This window comes from Coffea eugenioides, chromosome 1, assembly GCF_003713205.1.
Source record: "Coffea eugenioides isolate CCC68of chromosome 1, Ceug_1.0, whole genome shotgun sequence".
Taxonomy (NCBI): domain Eukaryota; kingdom Viridiplantae; phylum Streptophyta; class Magnoliopsida; order Gentianales; family Rubiaceae; genus Coffea; species Coffea eugenioides.
The window spans coordinates 7,209,691-7,222,392 of NC_040035.1; the positions used below are offsets into that span (position 1 = coordinate 7,209,691).

Below are 12,702 nucleotides of genomic sequence, written 5' to 3' on the forward strand. Positions count from 1 at the left end.
GCCGGAGTGGTTAATCATACAAACCTTCTATAATGGTTTAGTTTTTTCTACTAAAACTATGATTGATGCAGCTGCAGGTGGAGCTTTAATGGGTAAATCACCCCAAGAAGCTCATAATTTGATAGAAGAAATGGCAGCAAATAACTACCAATGGGCCAATGAGAGAGGTAATACAAGACGTCACGCAGGTATGATAGAAATGGACACTCTCAATATGCTGAGTGCTCAAATGAATAATGTGATGAAGTTATTGAGTAGACAAGGTGAAGTTAGTCCAAGTTCATCTAATGCACACGTAGCTTGTTGCTCTTTCTGTGGAGGGGAACATGATATTAATGAGTGTATTGATTCTGAGCAGGTACAATTTGTCAATAATTACAACCGAAATGCCCCAAATAATCCCTACTCGAATACTTACAATCCGGGGTGGAGAAATCATCCAAACTTTGGATGGAAAGATCAAGGCAATCAACAAAGGCCAACCAATCCGCCGGGATTTCAACCAAGGCAACCACAGGCTGAAACTAAACCAAGTTGGGAGATCGCGGTGGAAAAACTTGCTAAGGTGACTTCGGATAGATTCAAGCGAGTTGAGGGGCGGTTGGACCAATTAGCTGGGATGTACAGAAACTTGGAGGTTCAAATTGGTCAAATTGCCAATGTGATCAACAATAGAAACCCTGGTGAATTACCAAGTAAAACCGAAGTGAATCCGAGAGAGCATGTCAATGCAATCATTCTTAGAAGCGGTAAAACGGTTGAAGGATTCGATTTTGAAAATTCAGGTGGTGAAAAAGACAAGAAGCAAGCAATTGAAGGGGAGCAAGAAAGTCAAAATGATCATGTTATCATTGATATTGATGCACTTCATCCCAAATTAAATTCTCATTTAAATTCTAATGTGATACCTTTTCCTCACAGGTTGAAGAAAGATGGACAGGATCGGGAGTTTGAAAAGTTCTTCAAAATGTTTAAACAATTGCACATTAACATTCCTTTCATTGATGCTATAACACAGATTCCCTCTTATGCACGTTTCTTGAAAGACATCATGTCAAAGAAGAGGAAAATTGTAGATAATGAGATGATAGCATTAACGGAAGAGTGTAGTGCATTGATTAAGAATAAACTCCCTCCTAAATTGAAAGATCCGGGAAGTTTTTCTATTCCTTGCACTATTGGTCAATTGCATTTTTCTAATGCTTTATGTGATTTAGGTGCAAGTGTGTCACTTATGCCGTTATCGGTTGCCCGGAGATTGGGACTTCAAGAGCTAAAAGCTACCAATATTACATTGCAATTGGCGGATCGGTCAATCACACGTCCCATGGGTATTTTGGAAAATGTGCTCATAAAGGTAAGACAATCTATAATACCTGTGGATTTTGTTGTCTTAGATATTGAAGAAGATGTGAGAATGCCAATTATTCTAGGACGACCGTTTTTAGCCACTGCACGAACTATGATTGATGTAGAAAAAGGTAAGCTTATATTACGGGTTAATGGTGAGGAATTGGAATTCAATTTGGATAATAAAGAAGGGAATATAGAGCCTACTGCTCTTGTTTCTAATATGCCATATGATGAAAAGGTTAACCAAGAAAGGACCGAAGAAGTTAAATTTATAAATGTCCTTGGTACTAACTTTCATGGTGTAGGAACAAAGGAGGAGAAGATAAGGATGGAAGTTGGCTTAATAAATTCGCCATTCCATGAAGAAAATGGTGAAAAGTTGAGCCAATTCAGAAAAGACAAGCAAAATCCACTCCAAGGTGAAGTTGAGCCTCTCTATAACAAGTCTAATATTCCTCCTTGGCATTTGAGGAAATTGGACTATGAAGATCAATGCATGGTTCACCACATGGTGGATTGGTTCGGGAGTTTCGACCCATGGGGAGAAAATCGCTCCCTAATGCTCTGAAGTGATTTAACTCTTTCAGTCGAGCCAACGACTATAAACAAAAGCGCTAATTGGGAGGCAACCCAATGTTTATGTTATTTGTGTTAATTTTTTGTGATTTTTAGACTTAAATAAGTGTTTTTGTTAATTTTTTGTTTTTGTGTTATAGGGTTGGCAAATGGAAGCAAGAATGACCATTTGAGGTGAAAAGGGCAAACTTTGATCAAGCAACTCAACCCCTCGATTTACGTTAAAGGTGTTTTTGATTCATTATAAAGGGGTAAAATGCATGTTTTTAATGTTTTACATTTGTTCCAGTCATTAAAATTGACAAACAAATGATCTATGATGCATTTTGAGTCATTGGGGTACCTTTTGTAATTTTTCAAAAGTTGAAATTCTGCTAAAAATCGAAGCAGAAAACGCGTTTTCAAATAAAACGCGACTACAAGTCGCGTTTCTCAGAATCGCGTTTTCAATTCTGCAACTGCAGAAAAGAAAACGCGCCTTCAAAACGCGACCCAAAGTCGCGTTTTAATGGAATTCGCGTTTTAAAGCCTGGATCAAGACTCAAAAAACGCGACTTCAGAAACGCGACTCAAAGTCGCGTTTTACATCACAGTCGCGTTTTCATTCCTGCAAGATTTGTGCAGGAAACGCGACTTCCAAAACGCGAGTTGAAGGCGCGTTTTTAGTCGCGTTTGCCGTATCTGAATATAGCCTTCAGAAACGCGATTTCAGCCTTTCTTCTTCACTTCTCCAATTTTTCCAGCCGCGTTTTTCCCTCTTCCTTCTACCCAACTCACAAATTTTCATTTATACTCCATAATCTTGCTAGAAATCATCACCCCAACACCTTTTGAGCTTCATACAACCTTTTTAACCGATTAAAATCCAAGAAAAACACCTAAAATCAGGTTTTTGAGGGATTGAAGGTTAGGGTTCTTAAACTCTAATTTCTTCAATTGGAGGTCAATTGGAGGTTGTTTCATAGGGCTTTTTGCATTTTTAGCATCACCAAACATCCTTCTACGTGATTGAGGTAAGTTTCTTCATCAAATCTTTTGATTTTAGAAGTTCATATTTTTTATCCTGAGCTATCTGACATCTTTTAATTTCGAAAATTTGATGAGGTTCATGGCTATTTTTGATTTTATTCATGATTATTATGATTGTTTAAGCATGTTTAAATGTTTAAATGTAGCAATTTATTGGTTTTCAAGGACTTTAAAATTCACAATTGCTATATTTAAATGAAATTGGAAAAAGGAACTAGGATGTTTTTGAGCCATTGGTGATGTTAAATTATGGTTAAAAAGGGTTAGTTGATGATGTTTAAGCATGTGCATTGTGTATAGTGAGTAATTTGGTTGATTTGGTGAGTTAGTTAGTTTAATTTTTGCCTAAACATGAGTATAGCTAAAAGCATATTATTATTGTTAATTCTAAATAGTTATAATCATAATTGCTCCTATTTTCACTAATTGAATTATAATTGATACATATCTTGTGTAATTTGGTGATTTTGGGCAACTTTAGGCAGAAAATATGTCTTGTACGATCATTGAATGATTAGAACTTGAGCAATTGTATTTGAGGTTATTTGGATTAATGCTGAACTTTTGTTGCCAAAAAAATGAGTTGTAGTACATGTGAATAATTGAAATATTTTTTAGGTACTATGCCAAGAGGAAGAAGAGCGGTACTTTCATCCTCTAGTAGTGAGGAGAGGGAGGTTAATGAAGAGATGGAGGTGACTGAAGAGGAGAATTCACCTTCTCCTCCACCAATTAACCGTCGACCTGGTGAGGGCACCTCCCGTGGAGCGGGAAGATCGGTATTTGACAGTGCTAGGTTCAACACTCGCAGGAATCAGGAGTGGCATGAGGCGCGTGCTAATTTGGAGTTTTTGTTTGAGATGCACGTCAGTCCACCAGTTGAGATGATGTACAACATCTCAGAAGCTTTTGCTCAGCTAGGATGGGCTCCGATTCTCACCCTTCCAAACCATTACTACCCAGACCTGGTGCGCGAGTTTTACGCCAACATTGAAAGTAAGGCGCGCCATAGTGGAGAAATAATTGAGTCCTGGGTGCGTGGAAGACGAATCACCTTGTCACGGCAAGATTTGGCTGCTATTTTGGGGTGTATGGATGACGGACGTCCAGTAGACTTGAAGAAGGAGTTTGTTCCCCCGAATAGGAGGTGGGATCCATCATTGGCCATGGCTAGGTTTGGTCTCGAGTACCAACCTTTTCGCTCTACCAGAAAGGAGACTATATTGGCAAATGTATTCGAACCTCGTCATCGGCTTATCATTTACATGATGGCTCACAATGTCATCCCAAAGAAGACGGGGCACACGGAGGTTCGCAAGAGCGATATTTACTTCCTTGATTACATGTTCCACAACCGAACTTCCCCGTATGCTCGAATTTCATTGCCGAACATCATCATCAGCCACATTAGGTCTACGGCGAGGCGTAAGACAACTTCTTTCAAACTTTCATTTCCTCGTCTACTGACTTTAATCTTCCCCCGTTTTGAAGTTCCCTTGGAAGGCATGCAGCGGGAGTATGTTCCACCACGTGCTGAGATGACTATCACTACTCTTCGCCGCCTTGGTATTGGCACGGGAGACATTCCACGCCCTGTTCAGGAGCGGAGACAAAAGGCTAGACATGGTCGCGATGGAGCTGGACCATCTACTGCAGCACCACCTCCTCCTCCGCCACAAACCAACTGGCAGCGGCTCTTTGGTCGTTTAGATGACATCGATCATCGCTTAGCCAGAATGGATACTCGCCTGGACCGAATTGAAGATCATTTAGGCACACACCCACCTCCCATCAATGATGATGAAGATGACGATGAAGAGGATGATTGAGGCTGCCCTTTGGCTGGCTTTTCTTTTGTTTGCTTGTTATTTTTATCTTTTGTTTGAAAAATGTTAACTTACATTCCTTATTTTGAATATTGGAACTTGTGGCAGTAACTAGTAGATCGTTGACTGTGGATGGTTGAGCGGTCGATGACTCATGATTCAAGGCTTCACTGGACTGCAGTCATCTCACTTGGGGAGTCACTTGTTCCTTTCTTTTGTTTCTTTTCTTTTCTTTCCCTACACATTGAGGACAATGTGTATTCTAAGTGTGGGGGAAGAAATGTGTGGTACTTGTGATTTTAGTTGTGTTTGATATAATTCTTGTGCTTAAATGGTGTTTCTTGTGGTTGCTGGCAGGGAGATTTAGTCCACTTTTAAGGGGAGACTCTGTCAAAATTTTTCCAAAACCTTATACATATATATGTTATTAACTATAATAAATAAATAAAATTTTGTCACTTATCCTTTTGAAATAAATATATGCGGTTTTGATACTTCTTTTCTCATGAAATTTGGAAATGATTTTTATGTGATTATAATTTTTACATCTATAGGAAAGTATATCTAGTAAAGTGGAGAAAATTATGCCTACATTTTGTATATTTGATGAAAATTCTTCTTTTTATCTAATTTTATAAGATAAGAAATTAATATGGTTAATAAGTGTCATACTCTTCTCATGATTACTCTTAGAGGGAATTTTATTATATATATACATCAAAAAAAAAGGGGTTATTCTACTCCAATGATTCTCGTACCGAGTAACCGGGGGTTGGCATCTACAAATGTCGACATTCGCGTAAAAAGGTACTTGAATTAAGAGTATGCAAAGCAACTTGAGTATGTGAAATGTTGAGTAACCGGGGATCTGCATCTAAAAATGTTGATCTTCGCGTCAAAAGGCATTTTTCACAACTTAAGTAATATTTAATCCTTAAAATATATATATATGAAAAAAAAAAAAGTAAATTAAATCCCTCTTTAAGAAAAATAAGAAGTTGATCATGAGATTAGTTAGCATCTTTATTGACTATAGGAGTTGCTTGCTTGCGAAATTGGATAAAAATAAGAAGTTGAGTTGAATTGGTAAAATTATGGTATACTTGGCTCTTCTTTGCTTGATATTATGAGTACTTGAACTTAATGGAAAGATCACATAAGGGTTATTTACCTTGATTCAAGGAAATGAAGTTGAAATACTACATATGTTTATTTTCAATTTTTGGATCATTGATGGTTGGAATTTTATATTGCTTGAGGACAAGCAATGATTCAAGTGTGGGGGTATTTGATAAGAGTTTATTTTACGTATTTTTAAGTGCATTTTATTAGTTAATTTTGAGTTGATTATTTAGTTTTATAATTAAAATAAAGAGGTTTTTGGTAAAATTATATATTTTTGGTAAAAGTGGATAATATTGCATTTCTATTGATTTTAATGGTAAAAACTTCATTTTTATGCAGGAATGATGATTCAATCACCAAAGGATGTCAAATGAGGTAAAAAATAGAGATTTGGTGATAAATTCAAGTGGCAACAAGAAGAATGAAGTGAAAAACGTTCAAGTGAGGAAATGCAATACAAGTCAGTTTTGACACTCTTCAGTATTTCGATCATATCTCAGGCTACAAAGCTCCGATTTGGATGATTCTTGAAGCATTGGAAAGCTAACTCAAAGGGCTACAACTTTTGTGTTTTGCACAAAAGCTAGTTCGGCCTTTATGATAGAGAAAATCGCAGATGAAGTAAGGCCAAAGTGAATACGCGAGTACACAAAACGTGACTTGTAACCGCGTTTTGTGTAGGCGCGTTTTATAGCCGAAATTCTGCAATTTGACTCAGCCAATTCTCTTGTGTTCATACCACTTTCCAGCTATAAGATGCAAGGGAATTCGGTGCACATGCTTCAGAAGAAAAAAGGGCAAGAAAAGTGGCTTATTTTCAAGTCAAAAATATTGGTTTTTGACTATGCTAACAAAGTGGAGATTTGGGAATCAAAGGATAGAATTTGACTTGGAAAAATGGAGCTTTTGAGTAGTTTTTATGCAGAGATAGAGGGAGAGGTCTGGAAATCCATTCGTAGCTTAGTTTCTTACAGAAAAACATATTCTCTCTACCTAGGACTTGCAAGGGGCAATTGGGATTTCATCTTGTAATCATCTAAGTTCAAGACAAAGGAGATTTTTGGAAGGCTTCACCATATCTTGGCTAAGACTTTCTTTACTCTGTTTGTATTTGTAATTCATGATGATTTACATTAATGAAGTTATGAGTGTTTTATCATTCATGAGTAGCTAATTTTCTTTATCTAGGGAGTAGATGAAGCTTATGGCCAAATGATATGAAGTGATTGTTATTCATTCTTGTTATGTCTTGTATTAACTTATCTACTTGTGTATGTTGGATTACTTGTTGTTGCTTGATCACCAATAGCAGGTTTATAGTTATTTTTATTCATTGAGAAATGGTAAAAATAATGGAATGACACAAGTAGAACTTGAGTTGTATATTCATGAGAATAGAAATACGTTCAAGTGGATGAAATCTGCATTTCATGTGTGAATAAGAACAGATTTAGTATTTACCAAGAGATTAGGACAAACTAATCTGTTTTAACCCATTATTATCATGAGAATGTGATTTTGGTATTTCTGGAAATGAATCCTTGGTTAAACAAGAGCAGTAACAAGTGTTGAATTAATTCATTTTAGATCTTTTGTGTCATAAGTGGAATCTACATCCCTAGATCTTAATATTTAGTGAATTCTACTCCTATTGTGAAATTGCATTTATCTAGTTAAGAACTCTTGTAGTTGAATTAAAATCTGAAGTTTCTGCTCAAATTAATTGTGAGTCTAAATAATAGAGTAAATTAGTATCTAATAATTGTTTTAAATTGCTCCTCGTGGGATCGACCCGATACACATCTCGTACTACAATTGCGACCTGTATACTTGCAGTCCAACGGGTGTAAATTCGGAATTAAACTTGCATTGATAAAAAAAAAACCCGTCAAGTTTAGCCAATAAGTAAACATAGTAAAAAAATGATGAATTGTTGTAGTTTTCCTTTCAAATTTCTGTTTTTTGAAATGTAGATCCAATTACTTTCTTGCCACTGTTGGAGGATTGAAGGTCATCCGCCCACAGTTTCAGCTTCTCCCAATTATGAACCTTATATATTCACTACTTTCTACTTAGAAAAAAAAAATAGAGATCATCCTAGTTTTAGTTGTTGGATTCTCTTATGCTGTCACATAGTAATATGTGAGAATGATGAGTAAGTGTTAAGAAATCTAGTTGGAAAAAAGACTATATACAGACAAACCAGGTCCAGTGCACAACCAAAGACTATATATACGTTGCATCATAATCATTGCTATATTTGCTTTCCTGAAACACGCAACAGAAGAGTTATTAATTTTCCTTAATAAGAAGTTTATGCAAATACCACCTAATTTTCCTTTTGGTTTTACTGATCGTACATCCAAATAAAATTTTTATACAAGCATTAGCTATATCATAGCTCCAGCATTATTCCTTTCCTGATGCACAAAACTCTTCTAAACTTCTCTACCACGGGCGAAGTACCCCGATGCTTTCTTTTGTGCCCCACTACCAAAGCCTGGCTCAAAATGTGCAAAGTATCAGATCCAAATATTAGAAGATTTGCAGTTATGTGTGTACCTCAGTGTCAAGTTTTGAAATATGAAATTCATTCCAAGTAACACTCTCAATATAAATTCACCTTTGCTTTGACACTTGCATTTCTATACTTTTTCACGAGAGATTGAAGTAAAATTTACATCAAATTTATGGCTGCAAACAACAAAATTTGGAATTTTGGATAGAGGATAGGAAAGATACATACACAGAGAAGCTCAAACATTTGTTATTTCTAGGTCCAGAAGTTGTCCAATTGTAACCACTGGGAATATGTTGACTTGAGATGGTATTTCTTTCAGCAGCTGGACGCACACTTGTTTCATTGTCGGCCTCAATTGAGGATTGGGTTCTATACATGACAATGCCAGCTTTGCCACCAAGGTCACTTGTTTTGACTCTTGCTTACTCGGAGATAATAGTCGAGGATCCACAATATCTCTCAGCAGTACACCATATACTGCTGAAGTAGATGATGATGCCGACAATGTTGACAATATGAAATCACCTGGATGCTTGCCCATGATCACTTCTAAAGCTAATACTCCGAAACTATAAACATCACATTTTTCATTTACTTCCATGGTATAAGCAAGTTCTGCAATTCACAAAAAAAAAAGGTCACTTCAGACAATGGTGCAGATGAATCCCTTTAGAATATTGAATCATAGTCCAAAAGCATAAATGCTTTGCTCATGCTAGCATTATGTAATTATTGATTAGTTGAAATAGAGAGAATTGGATTTGTTTGAGCAAAGAAGAGCATACCTGGAGCAGCATATCCATGAGTTCCAGCAAATGAAGTCCAATGAGATGAATCAGGCCTCAAGATTCTTGCAGTACCAAAATCAGAAATATGGGCTTGATACTCAGAGTCTAACAAAATATTTTTGCTAGATATATCTCGATGAATTATGGAAGGCGAACAATTCTGGTGCATGTAAGATAATGCATTTGCCACATCTTTAACAATACTTACCCTCTTGATCCATTCGAACTTGGTTGCTGTTTCATCATTTGTCAACAGGTGCATCAAGCTTCCCCCTTCCAAGAATTCATAAACCAAGAAAGTGTGTTGTACATGTGAACAGAATCCATACAGCTTCACGATGTTGCGATGCCTTATATTTGTTAGTGCACGGATCTCATTGGTGAAATCTTTTGGTCTCCTCAAGGCACCATCATCCATTCCATGAAGTTTCTTGACAGCAACCACTTGACCATTTGGCAACTCTGCTCTAAATACACTTCCAAATCCTCCGGCTCCGATGCAATACTTAGGGTCAAAATTCTCTATTGCATCAATGATGTTCTCATAGACCATTTTCCCATCAAAGCTCCAGACAGTGAACATATTTCTAGTAAATTCCTGAGGCTTACTCTCCACGCTTCTCTTACGTGACCTTGCAAGAATGAAGATGCCTACAACCACGACCAAAAGAAACGTGGTTGCTAGTATTGGAGCAACAACCACAAAGATCATTCTTTTAGTTGTCCTTCTACTAGTGTTCCTTTGAGTTGATTGAGAGCAAGGTTTCAATCCGGTAACACTGCCACATAAACCTTTATTGTTTCTCAGGGAATCAAATGGAGCTTTTTGAAATGCACTAATGTTGGGAAGAGGACCTTCCAATTGATTGTAGGATATATCAATGGAAATCAAACTGAAGCAATGATCAAAGCTTTTTGGGATGAAACCTGATATCCTATTATGCGAAAGATTCATTGTCTCAATGCTTTTCATCTCACCTAGCTCTGGTGGCAATTTGGATTCCAGCATGTTTTGGCTGAGATCCAGAGTTGCAAGTGAGGGAAGATTGCCTATTTGAGAAGGAATACTATCGATGAGTGCATTTTGGCTCAAGTTTAAATCCAGCAATTGTGTGCAATTGCCTATTTGTTCTGGAATTGAGCCACTAAGATTATTGGCCGACAAACTAAGATTTAAAAGTCTAGACATCTGACCAATTTCTGATGGTATATTGCCTGACAGGTCGTTGCTATCCAGGTTAAGCTCAAGCAACAAAGTCAACTTCCCCAAACTTCTAGGGATCTTTCCATGCAAGTGATTTGAAGAGAGATGAAGTTTTTGCAGACGAGATACCTCTCCAAGCCCAGCTGGTATTCTGCCGGAAAGATTATTGTTCGAGATCCTCAACTCTGTCAAGGTCAGATAGCCGCTCCAATTCCAAGGCAACTGACCATAAAATTTGTTATTGTTTAATTTAATATAATCTGCATATGGATAGAGGCCAATTTCTTCAGAGATATTTCCTGACAGTTGGTTGTAAGCAACATCGATAACTTGTAAACTAGAACAGTTTTTCAAGCTCCTTGGTATAGCACCGACAAAGTTATTTCCCAATACAATGAACCTCGTCAGTGAGCTACCAATGCAAATATTTTGGGGTAAATAACCGCTAAGATAGTTTTGGTTCAGCAGTAGTTTATCTAAATGTGTAAGATTGTTGAATCCATCTGGAAGAACACCACTTAGCTGGGTTTGGAAAATACTAACATAAGCTAGTAACTTCAATGTTCCCAATTCGGGAGGGATAGTTCCGTATAAGTTGTTTAGAGAAAGTTCAAAGTGAATGAGATTGGTCAAATTTCCAATGGAGGAAGGAATATGCCCGGTAAGCTTGTTTTCAAAAATGTTTATAGAAGTTAACATCTTCAAATTACCAATTGAATTGGGAATCTCACCGGTGAGATTGTTATAAGAAAGTACAACATCTTCAAGGGATAAAAGGTTCCCAATTTCTTCCGGGAGGGGGCCGGAAAGAAAATTACCGTAAAGAGACAGGAAAGTCAGGTTACCTAAGTTTCCAATAGACTGCGGGATGGAACCCATAAGCAAATTCGCCCCAAGAGAGCATTGAACAAGAAACCTGAGTTTCCCAATCTCTTCTGGAATGGGACCTGATAGCTGGTTCCCACGAAGATTTAATTCATTTAGTTTAGTCAAGTTTCCAATTTCTTTGGGAATAGGTCCAGAAAGATAATTTCGGAAAAGATACAGCAGGGTCAGGTCACTTAAGTTTCCAATAGACAGGGGAATTGGACCTGTGAGGGTGTTGTCAGATAAAGAGAGTTGAGTAAGAGATCTCAGTTTCCCAATCTCTTCCGGAATGAATCCTGAAAATTTGTTGGTTCCTAGGGCCATCACAGATAGGTCGGTCAGATTGCCAATAGAAGTAGGGATTGATCCAGTGAACTCATTTCCTTGCAAAATGAGATGAACAAGAGACTTTAGAGACATAACTTCTTTTGGGATGGACCCATTGAATGAGTTATTGTAAAGGTACAAGAACCTAAGATTGGTTAGTTGGCCGATTTCAATAGGAATAGCACCAGACAATTGATTTAACCAGAAGGAAAGATAGGTTAGTCTAGAAAGGTTCCCAATGTTGGATGGTATGGTCCCATGGAGTGCATTTTGAGAAAGCTCAATTGTAGTTAGATGGGGCAGAGACGAGAAATTGAGATGATCAAGTGTACCTTTGATGCCAAAACTAGTGATGTTAATCACCGATACTCGTCCAGCTTTGTTACATCGAACTCCATACCAGGTACTGCAAGGATTTGCAGAAGATGACCAGGATGACAACTTAGATTGGCTATAATTGTCAAGACTGGCTTTCCATGTTAAAAGAGCTTTCCCTTCACTTCCAGCAGTTGATGCTGCATGCATTTGATCAGAAGCAGCATTGACTCCAGAACTGGAGAGCAAGTGAAGAATGGCCAAGCATGAAACTAAACTAATTGGACAGATGGAATATTTCAGGATTGACATATCTGCTGGATATACGTCACAATGAAATTCTTAAGGAAAAACTTTTGCTGTAAAGCCGATGGCCATCGTGGCGCTTGTGCTGCTATTTATAGAGATAACAAGTCCAATTGGAGATGAATTAAGTCGTCTGTCTCTCGTTATCATGTTCTCACCTATCATGCAAAAGTCCGGGTTTCATAATTTACTTGACATAGACGCAGAACCCATATAAACATGTTTGCATTTATGTTTCCCTACATTTGGCTTGGACTTTCTTTCCCTGCATATGATGTTTACATAATAAGCTTTATTTCCGAGGTCTTTCCCCCAACACCTACGGCAATCTAGTTGAGTCTTTAACTAATAACATAACGTCAAGTCTAGGGTTGAATTAATGTTAGTTAGCAAAGTCTTCCTTGGTCCCCAACATTTGGATAGTGATAATTTTATAAATCTCTCCTGAGATTTCTAACAACGTCA

The 12,702-nt window shown here is 37.4% G+C and overlaps 2 protein-coding genes across 3 annotated transcripts; both read right to left on the reverse strand.

Moving 5' to 3' along the window:
• Positions 1-8,267: 8,267 nt before the first annotated feature.
• Positions 8,268-10,676, reverse strand: LOC113783276 (MDIS1-interacting receptor like kinase 2-like). 2 transcript variants are annotated; one of them, XM_027329367.1, is made up of 3 exons: positions 9,216-10,417; positions 8,656-9,045; positions 8,268-8,409 (listed from the first exon to the last, which is right to left on the reverse strand). In XM_027329367.1, exons 1-2 carry the CDS (start codon positions 10,405-10,407, stop codon positions 8,666-8,668), a joined length of 1,572 nt encoding a protein of 523 aa, XP_027185168.1. In that variant the 5' UTR covers positions 10,408-10,417; the 3' UTR covers positions 8,268-8,409; positions 8,656-8,665. The 2 variants fall into 2 exon arrangements, with proteins under 2 accessions (XP_027185168.1, XP_027185174.1); XM_027329373.1 differs by lacking the exon at positions 8,268-8,409 and having other exon boundaries at positions 8,571-9,045; positions 9,216-10,676.
• LOC113766920 (probable leucine-rich repeat receptor-like protein kinase At1g35710) lies at positions 10,463-12,243 on the reverse strand. Its single transcript, XM_027311080.1, has 2 exons — positions 10,552-12,243; positions 10,463-10,492 (listed from the first exon to the last, which is right to left on the reverse strand). The coding sequence occupies exons 1-2, from the start codon at positions 12,241-12,243 to the stop codon at positions 10,463-10,465; spliced, it is 1,722 nt and encodes a 573-aa protein (XP_027166881.1).
• Between the last annotated feature and the right edge of the window lie 459 nt (positions 12,244-12,702).